This window comes from Saccopteryx bilineata, chromosome 5 (genome assembly GCF_036850765.1).
Source record: "Saccopteryx bilineata isolate mSacBil1 chromosome 5, mSacBil1_pri_phased_curated, whole genome shotgun sequence".
Classification (NCBI taxonomy): domain Eukaryota; kingdom Metazoa; phylum Chordata; class Mammalia; order Chiroptera; family Emballonuridae; genus Saccopteryx; species Saccopteryx bilineata.
In genome coordinates this window covers 200052473-200066054 of record NC_089494.1, presented here as the reverse complement: position 1 = coordinate 200066054, position 13582 = coordinate 200052473, and the positions used below count along the sequence as shown (strand labels likewise).

The 13582-nt window shown below is 38.5% G+C and overlaps 2 protein-coding genes across 4 annotated transcripts in view; one reads left to right on the top strand and one right to left on the bottom strand.

Moving 5' to 3' along the window:
- HELQ (helicase, POLQ like) overlaps positions 1 to 5010 on the bottom strand; it is a 44063-nt gene extending 39053 nt beyond the window's left edge. The window contains exons 1-2 of one of the 2 annotated variants that reach the window (XM_066281099.1): positions 4647 to 5010; positions 2884 to 3601 (exon numbers count right to left, since the gene is read on the bottom strand). In XM_066281099.1, the coding sequence (XP_066137196.1) occupies positions 2884 to 3601; positions 4647 to 4841 (913 nt within the window). In that variant the 5' untranslated portion in view covers positions 4842 to 5010. The remainder of the gene's footprint in view (positions 1 to 2883; positions 3602 to 4646) is intronic. The other variant, XM_066281100.1, reaches the window with a different exon arrangement.
- A 124-nt stretch (positions 5011 to 5134) lies between these two features.
- MRPS18C (mitochondrial ribosomal protein S18C) lies at positions 5135 to 13519 on the top strand. 2 transcript variants are annotated; one of them, XM_066280071.1, is made up of 6 exons: positions 5144 to 5344; positions 6328 to 6380; positions 8995 to 9078; positions 10041 to 10098; positions 11186 to 11245; positions 11330 to 13519. In XM_066280071.1, the coding sequence occupies exons 1-6, from the start codon at positions 5245 to 5247 to the stop codon at positions 11404 to 11406; spliced, it is 432 nt and encodes a 143-aa protein (XP_066136168.1). In that variant the 5' UTR covers positions 5144 to 5244; the 3' UTR covers positions 11407 to 13519. The 2 variants fall into 2 exon arrangements, with proteins under 2 accessions (XP_066136169.1, XP_066136168.1); XM_066280072.1 differs by lacking the exons at positions 8995 to 9078; positions 10041 to 10098 and having other exon boundaries at positions 5135 to 5344.
- Positions 13520 to 13582: the final 63 nt, after the last annotated feature.

Here is a 13582-nt window from a genome sequence, read left to right as displayed (position 1 = left end):
CAAATATTTACAAATGGCTATGTACCCTTCTTTTTGCCTGACTGGTGGTGGCATAACGGACAGAACCTCAACCTGGGATGCTGAGAACCCGGGTTTGAAACCCCGAGGTTGCTGGCTTGAGCGTAGGCTCACTAGTTCGGGTGTGGGGTTGCTGGCTTGAGCGTGGGATCATCATGAGGCGATGGTCGCTGGCTTGAGCCCCCCACCAAGGCACATATGAGAAAGCAATCAGTGAACAACTAAAGTGATGCATCTATGAGATGATGCTTCTCATCTCTCTCCCTTCCTGTCTCTCTCTCTCTCTCATATACAAAAGACTATGTACCTTTTTTTACTTTAAAATATTTCAGAAAAAAAATTTTTAATTTTTCAAAAATCCTTAAATTTAATACTTAAATATTAAAAAACTTCAGACTGGTACCGCTCATTAGTTATCAAATTGCAGATGTTTCTATGAAAATATAACCTGACCATATCTACATTTTATCCAACTCAGGTTTTTAAAGTATAAAATGACAAAAATAACAAATACTTAGGTATATTATCATCAAACATTAAAAAAATTAGAACTTAGTTCTCAACATTTAACATTTATATAAAACACATTAAGCATGTAATTCTACAATGAGAAAACAACCACTACACCATGAATAAAGTTAAGTTTCTCTTGCTCAGTGGTTCTCAAACTTTTGGCACTTCAGTGTGCCCTGGAGGGCCTATTAAAGCAGACTGCTGGTCCCACCTCCAGACGTTCTGATCTATTAGGTTTTGGCCTGGGGCCTGAGAATTTCAACACATTCCATCAAGTTCCCACGTTGGGGTTCAAAAACTGGTCATGTAATTAAGCTTATTTTGCAAGTAAAAAGAGATAAAGTTATTAACCAAAGTTCATACTTCAAAACTACTAGTTACTGATAGTCATTACCGAAGTCTAATTTGGCATATCCTTAACATAAACTATAACTTGCAATACAGCTATTATTACTTTTATTATCATCCTTTGTTAATAGATCAGAAATTAAGGCTCAATATGCTAAACTTGTGTTTAAGTGACAGGGCCAAAATTCATAAGTAGGCTGACAACCCGCAGCAGTTAAAAATCAACCGGAGTATACCAGGCTCAGTGCTAGTTACATAATAAAAAGATGAATTAGATAAAGCCCTGTCCACAAGTACTCATTCTGGTAGGAGATGCAGATTAAACAAAGACAGGTGCTAGGAGAAAAGCAAAGGAAGAAAGTGAACACCTCCTTCCGGAGCTATATACATCATTAGCTCTTAAACTACAAACCTCACAATTTAAAATTAGATTCTTGTAGTCTTATATTACTGTTTCCTGTAGTACTACTTCTCCAACCTGAACCGAGAACCCATGTTTTCATATGGTTCTTAAGATACTTAGCCAGTGGGAGTGGAGTGGAGAGAATAAGGGATATAAGTGATGATGGACACACCTGACTTGGGCTGGTTAACACAAAATAGTGTACAGATGATGTGTTGTACAACTGTGCACCTGAACACTGTATAATTTTTAAAGTATCACCCCAATAAATTCAATTAAAAGGGGAAAAAATAGGAGTTTCAAAAAATGCTTAGGCACTGATTGGTTGATAGGCTGATCTTCCAGAATAGCAGCAATAGTACCTTGTCTAAAATGACACGTATTTGAAATATAGGCAAGAATCCAGAATTTTTGAAAAATATTATATGATACAGTTATTCATATTCTTTGCACTTAAGTCTTAACTTCAGTTGTCTTAATGTTTAATTTTAATCTGCTATCACAAATACTGGCTTCTTTCATTCAAGACATCTCAGTAGTCAAAGGAATTTCAACAACTACGTTTTGGTAGAGAAGACAGACTCAGCCAAGGAAACACACCAGCTAAGAAAACTGAGGAGCAGCTAGACAACTAGAGAAAAACGGAGTGGAACATATCAGGAAGTGTTTTAAAAAGTCTGGTTAATTGTGTCAGGTAAGCTACTAAGGAGTCAGGAAAGGTAAGAACTAAAGATATCATATCTTAAGTGAGCACAGAACCCAGAATTCAAATGGGTTAGGAATTATTTGAGTTAGCAAAGGGAGACAGTAAGGATAACAAGTTTGAGAAGTGTGAGTACAAAGGGAAGAGGTTCAGTAGTAGCCAGATAGGGTAGGTTGCAGGATTCATACTTTTGAGAGGAGGGGAGATAGTGAGACAGATCCTCCTATGCACCCTGACTGGGACCCACTCTGCAATCTCCATCTGTGGTCAATGCTCAAATCAACCAAACTAGTTTTAGCGCCTAAGGCTGATGTTCAGACCAACCAAGTCACTGGCTGTGAGAGGGGAAGAGAAGTAGATGGTCACTTCTCCTGTGTGCCCAGACTAGGACATCAGGCTGACACTCTATCCACTGAGCCAGCTGGCCAGGGCCAACACATTTTTTTTTCCTGAAGTTAGAAGCAGGGAGTCAGACAGACTCCTGCATGCACCTGACTGGGATCCACCTGGCATTCCCACCAGAGGGCGATGCTTTGCTCATCTGAGGCGTTGCTCTGTTGTGGCAGGAGCCATTCTAGCGCCTGAGGTGGAGGCCATGGAGCCCTCCTCAGTGCCCAGGTCAACTTTGCTCCAATGGAGCCTTGGCTGAGAGAGGGGAAGAGAAAGATAGAGAAAGGAGAGGGGGAAGGGTGGAGAAGCAGATGTGTGCCCTGGCGGAGAATTGAAACCAGGATTTCCATACGCTCTGTCAATGCTCTACTGCTGAACCAACTGGCCAGGGCCAACACTTTGTTTTTAAGATATAATATATGACAGGGAAGGATGTGCTTTTTATTGCTTTGCACTAATGTCATTGTAATGGTGGCAAAAAAATTTTCATTCCAGCAAAATGCATTACCATATAATTTTTCAATTCCCCTGAATTGAACATAAAGGTCTCTGACTTTGCTGGGTAATGAATAAAAAGGACCAAGATCATCTGATGATGACTCTATTGTTTTCTTAGCAACATTAATTTCTTCAGATAGGAGCATCTCTTTGAGCTGTTTAGTCCTAGAAAACACTGGTGTTTGGGCCTTTGCATTTCCAGTCATGGCACTTTTTAGATGATCTTTAAGACTTTTTCTCCTTTTCACATCTGAACTAGTTCTGACCTTAGAAGAGGATTCGTCAATTTGCTGGGGTTGCTCTATGCTATTATGGGGCAATTTCTCATTCACAGTCTTGTGAGAGGATGAGTTCCTATCCCTCTCTTTAGTACACCAATCGTCCAAATCATTTGAAGAGTTCTGCAAATTTTCAAAATATAAAACCTGTGAAGAAGGCAATTCATACGTAAGATCAGCTCCAGGTTTAATAGAGACATCTTCATGCCCACTCTGGTTCTTTGTACACTCATCTGTTTTTAATTCAGTACAGCTGTCTACAGTAGTAATGCTGAGTTTGTGATGTTTGATGCTTTCTGAACAAAGATCTTCAGTGACAAGGTCTGTATCGGGTTTCCTATTTTCATGAACTTGCATATATTTTTGTTCCAGGTCATCAACTTGAGCTAAAAAAGAATTTTCAGCAAAGCTATCATAGTCACCAAACATGTCCTCTTCACTATCATTGCTCTGGAAAGAAAACAAAAATATTTATGATCAATTCTAACTTCATTAATAAAAGTTTCAGCCTTCAGCTACATCAGGTATATAATTAAATGGTAACACACCCATCACAGACTTAAATGTTAATCACCCTATAAAATATATATTTATCATTCCCATTTTATAGAAGAAATGGATGCCTAGAGAGCATAAATGACTTGCCTAAAACTACACTCCGAGTGCACGGTGATGCTGGGATCCTAATTCTTAAGCCAATGATAAGTCCTTTACATGATAGATAGCAAGACTGATAGACATTATTGATATGTCATCTCACTAGAAGTTCTAATACTGTACAACCCCTACCCTCCTAGACTCCAATGTACAGAGAGTGGTCTGTAACAGAATCATGTATGTACTACTGGACACTCCAAGGAGATTGTCCCTAGGTATTTGAAATTGAGAGGAGTCTGCACATTGACCTAGGGTGGTCTACTAAACAGAAGATATGTAAACTCGGAGGCAGCAATATAGTGCAGCGATTAAAAACACAGGACTTGGAGTCAAACGTAGTTTCTTAACTTCTCAAGGCCTGATTTCTGTTATAAAATCTAGATAATGTAACCAGCTTAAGGAAGTACCCAGCACATAACTGGTCTGCAGCAAGTGGCAGATTTTACTGGCACAGAAGCAGCAGTAACTTCGACTCTAACTTTGTGTCTCGGTCATACTTATTCGCCACGTGTACACTTTTTAAGTGTCGGCAGTCTGCATTTCACATCTAAGTAAGTACAGGGATAACGAGGCAGTATCTCACAAGGGAGAATGAACAGCAATAACAGAGGTGAGGTAAGCACACGAAGACTAGTATATAACCGGTCAATTGTTTGCATCTGAGAAGGAAAACGTCAACATTTTGGAGTTTCAAATTCCATTCCTTCGAGAGCTGGTCTCCCACGCCTCTTTCAGTGGGCATGCGCAGTAGGAGACCTGGGTTTGTATCTATCATTGTCCAAAGGTGGGAAATGGGACGAGAAACCCGGGGGGAATTTGAGAGCTGATGGGGCTGTACCTCAACCAGTTGCACGCCCACAGTTTTCCGTCGCCGGCTCCCAGCCACCATCTCCTCCTCCTTCTCCTCCTCCTCCTCCTCATTGTCCGGCTTGAGCTCGGCCGTGGTAGGGGTCGCAGAAATGATACCTAGGCTAGGGCGGTTCCTTTTGCGGACAGACACCCGCCGGCGGATGCGGGAACCATCTTCATCCATGGCAGGGACCGAGGACTCTTGCCCGAACGAGGTCCCCCGTGACCCAGCCACCAAACCCCAGTGAAGGGGCTAGTGGAGGACAAGCACCTGAAAGTAAGACCGCTAACTTATCCATTCATCTTCGCGAAAGACCACAAATTTAATTGCTCCCGGACCGGAAGCGGAGACACACACGTACAGCCCGCCTTCTTCTCGTCCAATCACAAGCGACGCAGGCTCGCCGCGCGCTGAGACTGGGAACGTAAAAGCTCTGCGCAGACGCATTGACAATTCTTTTCTTGGGTCCCTGGCGTTTGCCTGCGGAACTTCTGAGGGGAGTCCAGGCCACCCCGGGGAAGAGCACCGGAAAGGACTTGTCAGGGCTATTTAGAAAGAGGAAAGGAAGAGGGAGGACCGAGGAACCATGTCATCTGTGTTTGCTGTATGTAGTGGTTTAGGGAGGAAAAATTCGACGTACTTTGTAACGGCTGCTGTCAGCCTTCCAAATCCAAGAACTCATGCGGGTAAAGTCTCTATTTTGCGTTCGTTGTAGTTTTGCAGCCATTTCCTTAGCCCTAATTAGGTTGGTGGTGTGTCGCCACTGTTAGCTAACAGCGTCGGTTTCCAGGCGATGTATGAGTTATTCCAAGCTGGGTGGGAATCTGTACTGGCCCATGACATGACTAGTATTTTGAACTGAAAAGGGCGTGAGATATATTTTCTAATACTTTTTTTTTTTTTAACATAGCAGGAGAGTAATGAATGTTTATTAAAAGGAGACAGGGACTTGCCTAAGAACTTCTGGTTACATTATTTAGAGTAAACTTAAGGAAGGGACATTGCTAGGGTCACCCAGCAGCAAATTCCAGATGCCTGAGGTCCCAAAACAGGACGAAATTGTGACACAGGCTTTTGAATCTATTATTTTTGCACTTTTTTTTTTCTGTTTATCAATAACTACTCTCTCTGTAGAAGGTCGGTTACTCATCCTCCCTTTGGTACGACAGTCCCTTTCTGTTCCTTCTCCGCTAAGTAAGATATTTGCATTAAAAATATGTTTCTGGCCTGACCTATGGTGGCTCAGTGGATAAAGCGTCGACCTGGAATGCTGAGGTCGCCGGTTCAAAACCCTGGGCTTGCCTGGTCAAGGTACATATATATGGGAGTTGACGCTTCCTGCTCCCCCTGTTCTCTCTCTATCTATCCCCCCCCTCTAATAAAAATGAATAAATAAAAAAAAATGTTTCTGACCATGGAGTGAAGGGAAATAAATATTAAAAGAGCAGATTAGAGGTTATATGGGTGGGTAACAGGTGAATATGCCCTTTCCTAGAGCCCTGGAAGGCACATCCATATTAAATTTTTATCCAGTCATTGTGAGTATAATGAATATAAAACCTGTCTATATTCAGGTGTTCCTTGATTTATCTTGCTAATATAAAACAATTTCTTTAGCTACTCAGCTAACAAAAAGAATTGGCTTGTTGCTGTTTCTGTTTAATTGCAGTGCTGTGGAGAAGTTGTTCACAATATAAACAGGTAACCAGCAATGAGGACCTGGTAAGAATTTTTTTATTCCTTTTTTATAAGGTATTTGCAAATATGACCAAATTCTTATTATTTAGCTGTTTGAATAGAGTTCAGCTAAAGGACAAAACAATAATCATTAGTCTGAGTTTGAAAATGATAATTCATTGATAAGTAATGAATTGAGTTTTGAAGAAAATTCCTAGATTCCTAGCAAGAAGCATGGCTTCTATGATACCGTGTTTTCTTTTTCTTAAATTTAAGGATATGTGCTTTGGGAATTAAAAAATGTTTGGGTGGATGGAATAATTGCAGATAATCCAACAAAGGCATTTTACAAAACTTACAGGTTGACTCTGTTCCTCATTTCAAATTCAATTCTTTCCTTGTCCCATTCATCATTCTTTTGAGGGGTGAGGGCTGTATTAATAAATGAGGGATCAAATTAAAGTTTGAAACCAGGACACTAAATACAGTTTCTTCTATAGATATATTTTTATGGGTTTTAAGTATTAGGATTGGACCTGGGTAATATAGGTTTTCTTGCCACTTGCAAAGATAATTTGATACTAATCAGAGCATACAAAGCACTACAGTGTAGAGAAGGAATATAGTCATTACTGGAGGTCCTCGGGTTACAACAGTCTTGACAGATGGTGTTTTGAGTTTACGATGCTCACTCCCATAAAAAACGTAAAAAAATTGAGACTCAGTGTTTCAGCGTATGCCGTTAGTGTCAGTATTTATGGACTATGTGGGTGAAATAGTTTGGTTGTGTTATTTTGCAGTAACAGGGCATATGAGTGAGAGATGGCTCACTCCTTTTTTTTCTGTTACTACAGTATAGTGTACAGCAGTGGTCCCCAACCCCCGGACTGCAGACTGGTACCAGTCCGTGGGCCATTTGGGACTGGTCTGCAGAGAAAGAATAAATAACTTACATTATTTCCGTTTTATTTATATTTAAATCTGAATGATGTTTTATTTTTTAAAAATGACCAGATTCCCTCTGTTACATCCATCTAAGACTTACTCTTGATGCTTGTCTCGGTCACGTAATACATTTATCCGTCCCACCTAAAGGCCCGTGAAAATATTTTCTGATATTAATCTGGCCCATGGCCCAAAAAAGGTAGGGGACCACTGGTGTACAGTACAGTATATTTATGTCCTTCTCCTTTTTCTGTGGCTTAGTTGTGTTTTTATATTCTAGATTATGATTTTACAACTGTGTTAGGATAGGTAAGTGATTTAGGCTAGGGTGTGTTTTGACTTACACCAAAATTTGGGTAATGTCACTGTTGTAGGAACAGAACTGTGTCGTAACCCAGGGACCCCCTATACATGTGAGCTGAAAGTAAATTGGATTAAGAAAGTTTGAGGACTTGAGAAAAAAAAGCACTCTAGTCCTCTGAGCATCTATCTTAGTCATTCCATTCACACCATACTTCAAGATAGTAAATTATTAGAACTCCTTTTTAGGTCATAAACTCTACTGAGACTAATGAAAGCTATGGGATCTCTCAGAAAATGGCACAGTCCCATTCATTTGAAATTTTACATAAAACTACAAAGGTTCAAGGATTTCACAGCCATTTCTACATTGAGACTCTCTAGACTAGAGATGCCTACATTCATTGTAAGAGGGAGGCATTGTGACAAACGTTGGAAGCAGTGGTGAAAGAAAAAAAGAAAGGCTGACACAAACTTATAAAGCAGTCTGGGAGCCACAAAATTGTAGTCAAAGGACCTATACTAAGTAAGCCATGGGGGCATCGTCTCTGTAACAAAAATGGTACTAAAACATCTGATGGTGAAAAATGGGAATGGATTTAGGAATTATTCTAACCTAAAAATTGCATATATCTGTGATATTTTCTTATTATTTTTTCTTCTTTTCCAAGAGAGAGGAGGGGAGATAGGTAGACTCCCGCATATACCCCATCCTCCAGGATCCATCCAGCAACCCCCGTCTGGGGCCAATGCTTTGCCCATCTGGGGCCATGCTCACAACTGAGCTATTTTTAGTGCCTGAGGTGGAGGCCATGGAGCCAACTCAGCACCAGGGGCCAACTTGCTTGAGCCAGTTGAGCTATGGGTGCAGTAGAGGGAAGGGAGGGAGGGGGAGCAAGAGGGGGTGGAGAAGCAGATGGTCGCTTTTCTTGTGTGCCCTGAGAATCAAACCTTGGATATCCACATGCCAGGCTGATGTTCTTACCACTGGGCCATCTGGCCAGGGCCGGATTTTCTTAATTAAAAAATCTATAGTCATTCACAACCTGGGCAAAACATTTGAGGAATCGCTTAGTGCAGATTTTATTTTTTTTCTCCCATAAGCCCTTTTTCGTCTCCAAATACTATATTTTATCTTAGAATCCTCCATGACAATTCCTCTTTAGCCAAAGTAAAGCAAAGAACTTGTGCAAAATATGGAAAAGCACACTGAAATCTTTATAGTGATAAATCCTTTTAGAAGTACTTGTTTTTTTCTTTTACAACGTCAGAATGTAGTTTTATTCCTTTTCATGGTAAGAAAGGCAGTACTGATCCACTGGGTAGATTTAAATGTGGTAACCATAAGATTTCATTTTAATTCAAAATTAACACATTAAACTTTATTATCAAATTCTTTCCCCCTTTATTCCAGCCTGTTCCAATGGAAAGTCCTTATAAGGAGCCTCTTAAAAAATGTATCTTGTGTGGAAAATGTGTAGATTATAAGAATGTACAGGTGAGATCTGGTTTTACTTCACTAGGATACTTGATTTTAGGATTTTGTTTATTAGTCCTAACTAAAAACAAGTCTGTTTTATAACAGGTTTTGTGGAGGGGCAGCTGTTTTAGCAACATCATAATTTCCAATCCAGTTATATTTCTATGTATAAGGCATCTCTATTTTATTCTAATAAGAGCTCACTGTGGCAGTAATTCTCAGTTTCTGGGGGTAGTTTGGAAAAAGACTCCTCTGGTGAAGTTGATCTCTGTACCTCACTGCCAGTATCACTGTTTCAAATACAATTTTATTTGTTGTGTAGCTCTCAGCAATTTAAGTGGCAAATCTGGGATAGAAAATAATGTTGGACTTTATACTGATAGTTGCTTTATATGGAGAAGAACCAAGAAATTTTAAAATGTAACATTTTAGGATTATACATAGTGCTAACAACACTGCCTAGCATCTGGAAAGTGCTAGAATTAAATTAATGAAACATAATTACAGCAAATGTCTCAATGTACCTTTTGAAGACTTCACTGTAGTCTGATATTATGTGACAGCCTATCATGATAGATGAAATGTTTAGTATTGTTGTAAGCAGGAGTATTTTAGAAAAGTATCTGTAAAAAAGTTAGGAAAATGGCCTTAGCACTGAAAGAATATGCTCAATAATCTGTTGTATAGACTTTTTGAACAGAGATATTAACTTCAAAAATCACTTTAGTTCCTTAAAAAGATCTTCCTGGGTAAGAGATATTAACTTTAAAAATCACTTTAGTTCCTTAAAAAGATCACCTACTAATAGGATAAGTATAGGTCCGTATTTTTCATATTTAGGAAGTTTGCCTGAAATTTATTAACAAACCTTTACATAACTTGAAGGTGATATGAGGTATGCTTTTTTTTGAAATTTACACAAGTTTGAGTAACAAATGTATTAACATAAATTTTTTCCTCTTCAAATAAAACCTAAACAGCTTTTGTCCCAGTTTATTTCTCCGTTTACTGGATGCATTTATGGAAGGCACATAACAGGTATTTTGTTCTCTTTTATAGCAACTTATAAACCTACCTTTGTTATTTAAGAAAACTGGCAAAATTTGTTTTCAAATAATGCTACAAATCACTATTAGAAATCTTAGTATTGCCTGACCAGGCAATGGCGCAGTGGCTAGAGCCTTGGACTGGGACGCGGGAGACCCAGGTTCAAAACCCCAAGGTCGCCAGCTTGAGCCCAAGGTCGCTGGCTTGAGCGAGGGGTCATTCGTTCTGCTGTAGCTCCCCAGTCAAGGCACATATGAGAAAGCAATCATCGAGAAACTAAGGTGCCACAACAAAGAATCGATGCTTATCTCTCTCTGTCACCAAAAAGAAAAAAAAAATCTTAGTATTTAAGAAAGCATCTTAGTCCAAGAGGGGTATTATTTTACATGTCTTCGTATACTCAGGTAACTATAAGCTGATGTGTAGAAAACTTGAGATCTTCATATACTCAGGTAACTATAAGCTGATGTGCAGAAAATTTGAGATTAAATTGTGTTGGTATTCTAGGAGTACCAGAATTTACTTACACATTTAATTACTATTAAATTGTGTAATAGTCTAGGAGTATACTATAGTCACTCCTAGACTATTATTTAAACAGGAGCCTATTTCCTATAGGCCAAATTGGGTCTGCCACTTATTTTTATAAATAGCTTAGTGTAGTGGTTTTCAACCTTTTTACACTAGGGTACCAGAGAGAATAGAATTATTTCGGGGACCGCTAAGGCAGAAATCACCCTAAGCGTAAACAAATTCGACCAAGATCATTGGGTCTATAATCTTCATACAACATCGGGGTGGTTAACTCTTTCGTAGAACAGCCTGAAATTTCCGGTGGCTGGTCCACGGACCGGCGGTTGAAAACCACTGGCTTAGTGAATGTAGTTTCTATGGCTAGCTGCTTTGTGTGTTAGAAAAGTGGAGTTCAGAAGTTATGACAGACTGTATAGCCTGCAAATCTTAAGGTATTTACTCTCTGGCTCTTTAAAGGTTTTCCAAATCTTCCTTGACTTAGATAGTTGTTAGGCATTTTGAATATTGGCATTTTTTATGAATAAGAAAGAATTTTCTTTTATAGGTCTTTGTGGGAAGAAACAAAAAGAAATCACAAAAGCAATTAAGAGAGCTCAAATAATGGGTAAGAGTATCTGAAAAAATGGTCTGGGCTAATCAAAATTTTGCCTGTTATCTTTTGTGAAGAACTTTAATTGTTTCTTTACAGGATTTATGGCAGTTACATACAAGGATCCTGCGTATCTCAAAGACCCTAAAGTGTGTAACATCAAATATCGGGAGTGAATTACATAAAGTTATTGTTAAACATTTTAAAATAAATGGTTGTTGACTCAAACTCTAAAATCTAATAACATTTAGAAAAATAGGCTTAAAATAAATCTTTCAACCAATAAATTCGTTTTTATTAATATGAAATCTTATGACGAAAGTGTTTCAAGAGTGATGTGTTTCCTATTCATATCAGTGAATGTTCATTAAATAAAACTAGAGTATTTAAAATGTTAATACTCATTTACATTTACATACACATGAATAAAATACATTGGTACGGTGGCATTGTCACTTATATCTGGTCCAGTTAGCTTGTACTATCATAGATCACTGTTAATGGGATATTAATTGTGAAAAGGATGACTTGTATTGGAATTTTAAATCCAGATTTTGTCTTATAAGTGGGATTTTAGGAATATGGGTAGAGAGAGGAAATGGATGCATGTATAATCTACAAATCCCACGTAACAGAGTGTGGACCTGAAATTGCTCAGGGAGATTTTCTAACTAGCAAACACAGGTATACCTGACTAGGCCAGTAGATCTTCCCTTTGTAGGGATGTTAACACTAGACGGATAGTGGTGCCGTCACAGGACCCGACATTTATTCCTGGACTAGTCTGTCCTGAAACTGTGTCCTTTAAATAAACTGATCCATGTCATCTTATTACCAAAAGGAGAGAAATTAGGAGAAATTTCCCTATAAGGACTCTTTTTACTCCTTTCCATTGAATACCCTGAAAATTTGGTCATCAGACTCAATTGTGAAGTTCAGCTATGTACCAATGACCTGAGCAGGCTTTTATTTAAAATTCAATATTGCTTTCTTCAAAGGAGATGGGTCATTGTGCAACAGCATGAGCTAAATATTTTTGTACTTATATAGTATTTCAGCAAATTGAACTTTCCATGAAAGCAGGTTTAGACTTCAGTCTGAGTAAATATGTAGGATCTTGAAAAATCTGAAGTTATTATCTAGAGAAGACATTTGCATATGTTGGCTGCTTGTTGCCTCTACCATTACCCAGGTATCCAGTTTTGTTCATTTGTTGGTTATGTCTAGTCATTATGTTCTATATTCGATGGTGATGTTTGCAGTTATTTTTAAATAGGATTCAGACTGACATCCTATTTCCCCTCCTTTTGCCCTCTGCACCACCACATGCATCTTATGTGCCAATAAAACAATCCCAGAAAAAAAAAACCATTATTTTCAAAATCATCCCTGGTTTTATGTGGACTTCGTAAGCATCCCATGGTAACTAACACATGTTAACAAATAGATAAAAAAGATGCTAATTTTTTATACTAGCTATGGATTTGCTCTATTATGTAGGAAGTAACAGATGAAAAGCAATGGTCAAACTGTGTTCAGCATTTCATCCAGTCAATGAAACATGAAAGCTTCATGTATTGTGTACGCTTCATGGAAAATCCTCACAATAATGAAAAAGACACATACAAAAAACATAGCAAAAGCTCTTTTAACCAACCTGCACCTAACCAACTCACTAGATTAAACTGAGTTAAACTGGATTAAACAGTCTTCCTCAGAACTGTACTGAGCCCATGACTTGCCTGCTTGTTGAGGTCTGCATTGCCAAGAGTTACTTTGTTCCCATACCTGTTAATTGTATTTGTTACTGTATTGATGAAAAAGGAGCATTAAAAAGAAAGCTAACTGTTGGAATAAAATTAAGTAAGTGCTTTGGAAGGTCAATAAAAATAGCTTTAAAAAATAGTTGTCAAAAAAAAAAATAGTTGTCAAATTATGTGTGGTCAGGACAAGTGAGTAAATTTAGGAATGAGTGGTTGCCATGAAATAAAAAAAACCTAGTAGCATTCTGTACTTCACTTTAAAGAAACCAAACTATTTGTGCTGCATTATAGTCATGCCATAAATAGAACTGCCAGATTTAGCAAATAAAGGTACAGCACATGGTCAAGGCACCTATGAGAAAGCAATCAATGAAAAATTAGGGTGTTGCAACGTGCAACGAAAAACTAATGATTGATGCTTCTCATCTCTCCGTTCCTGTCTGTCTGTCCCTGTCTATCCCTCTCGCTGACTCTCTCTCTGTCCCTGTAAAAAAAAAAAAGATACAGACATTCAACTAAATTTTAATTTCAGATAAACAATGAATTTTTAAAATATAAGTATGCCCCTTGTATTGTAGTACCCAGCATT

Bases quoted from the DNA above. Each gene is read 5' to 3' on its own strand.
- MRPS18C (XM_066280071.1), top strand. From the start codon at position 5,245: ATGTCATCTGTGTTTGCTGTATGTAGTGGTTTAGGGAGGAAAAATTCG. The intron at 5,345-6,327 runs GTAAAGTCTCTA...GTTTAATTGCAG, and splicing joins AAATCCAAGAACTCATGCGG to TGCTGTGGAGAAGTTGTTCA. The intron at 9,079-10,040 runs GTGAGATCTGGT...AAACCTAAACAG, and splicing joins TAGATTATAAGAATGTACAG to CTTTTGTCCCAGTTTATTTC.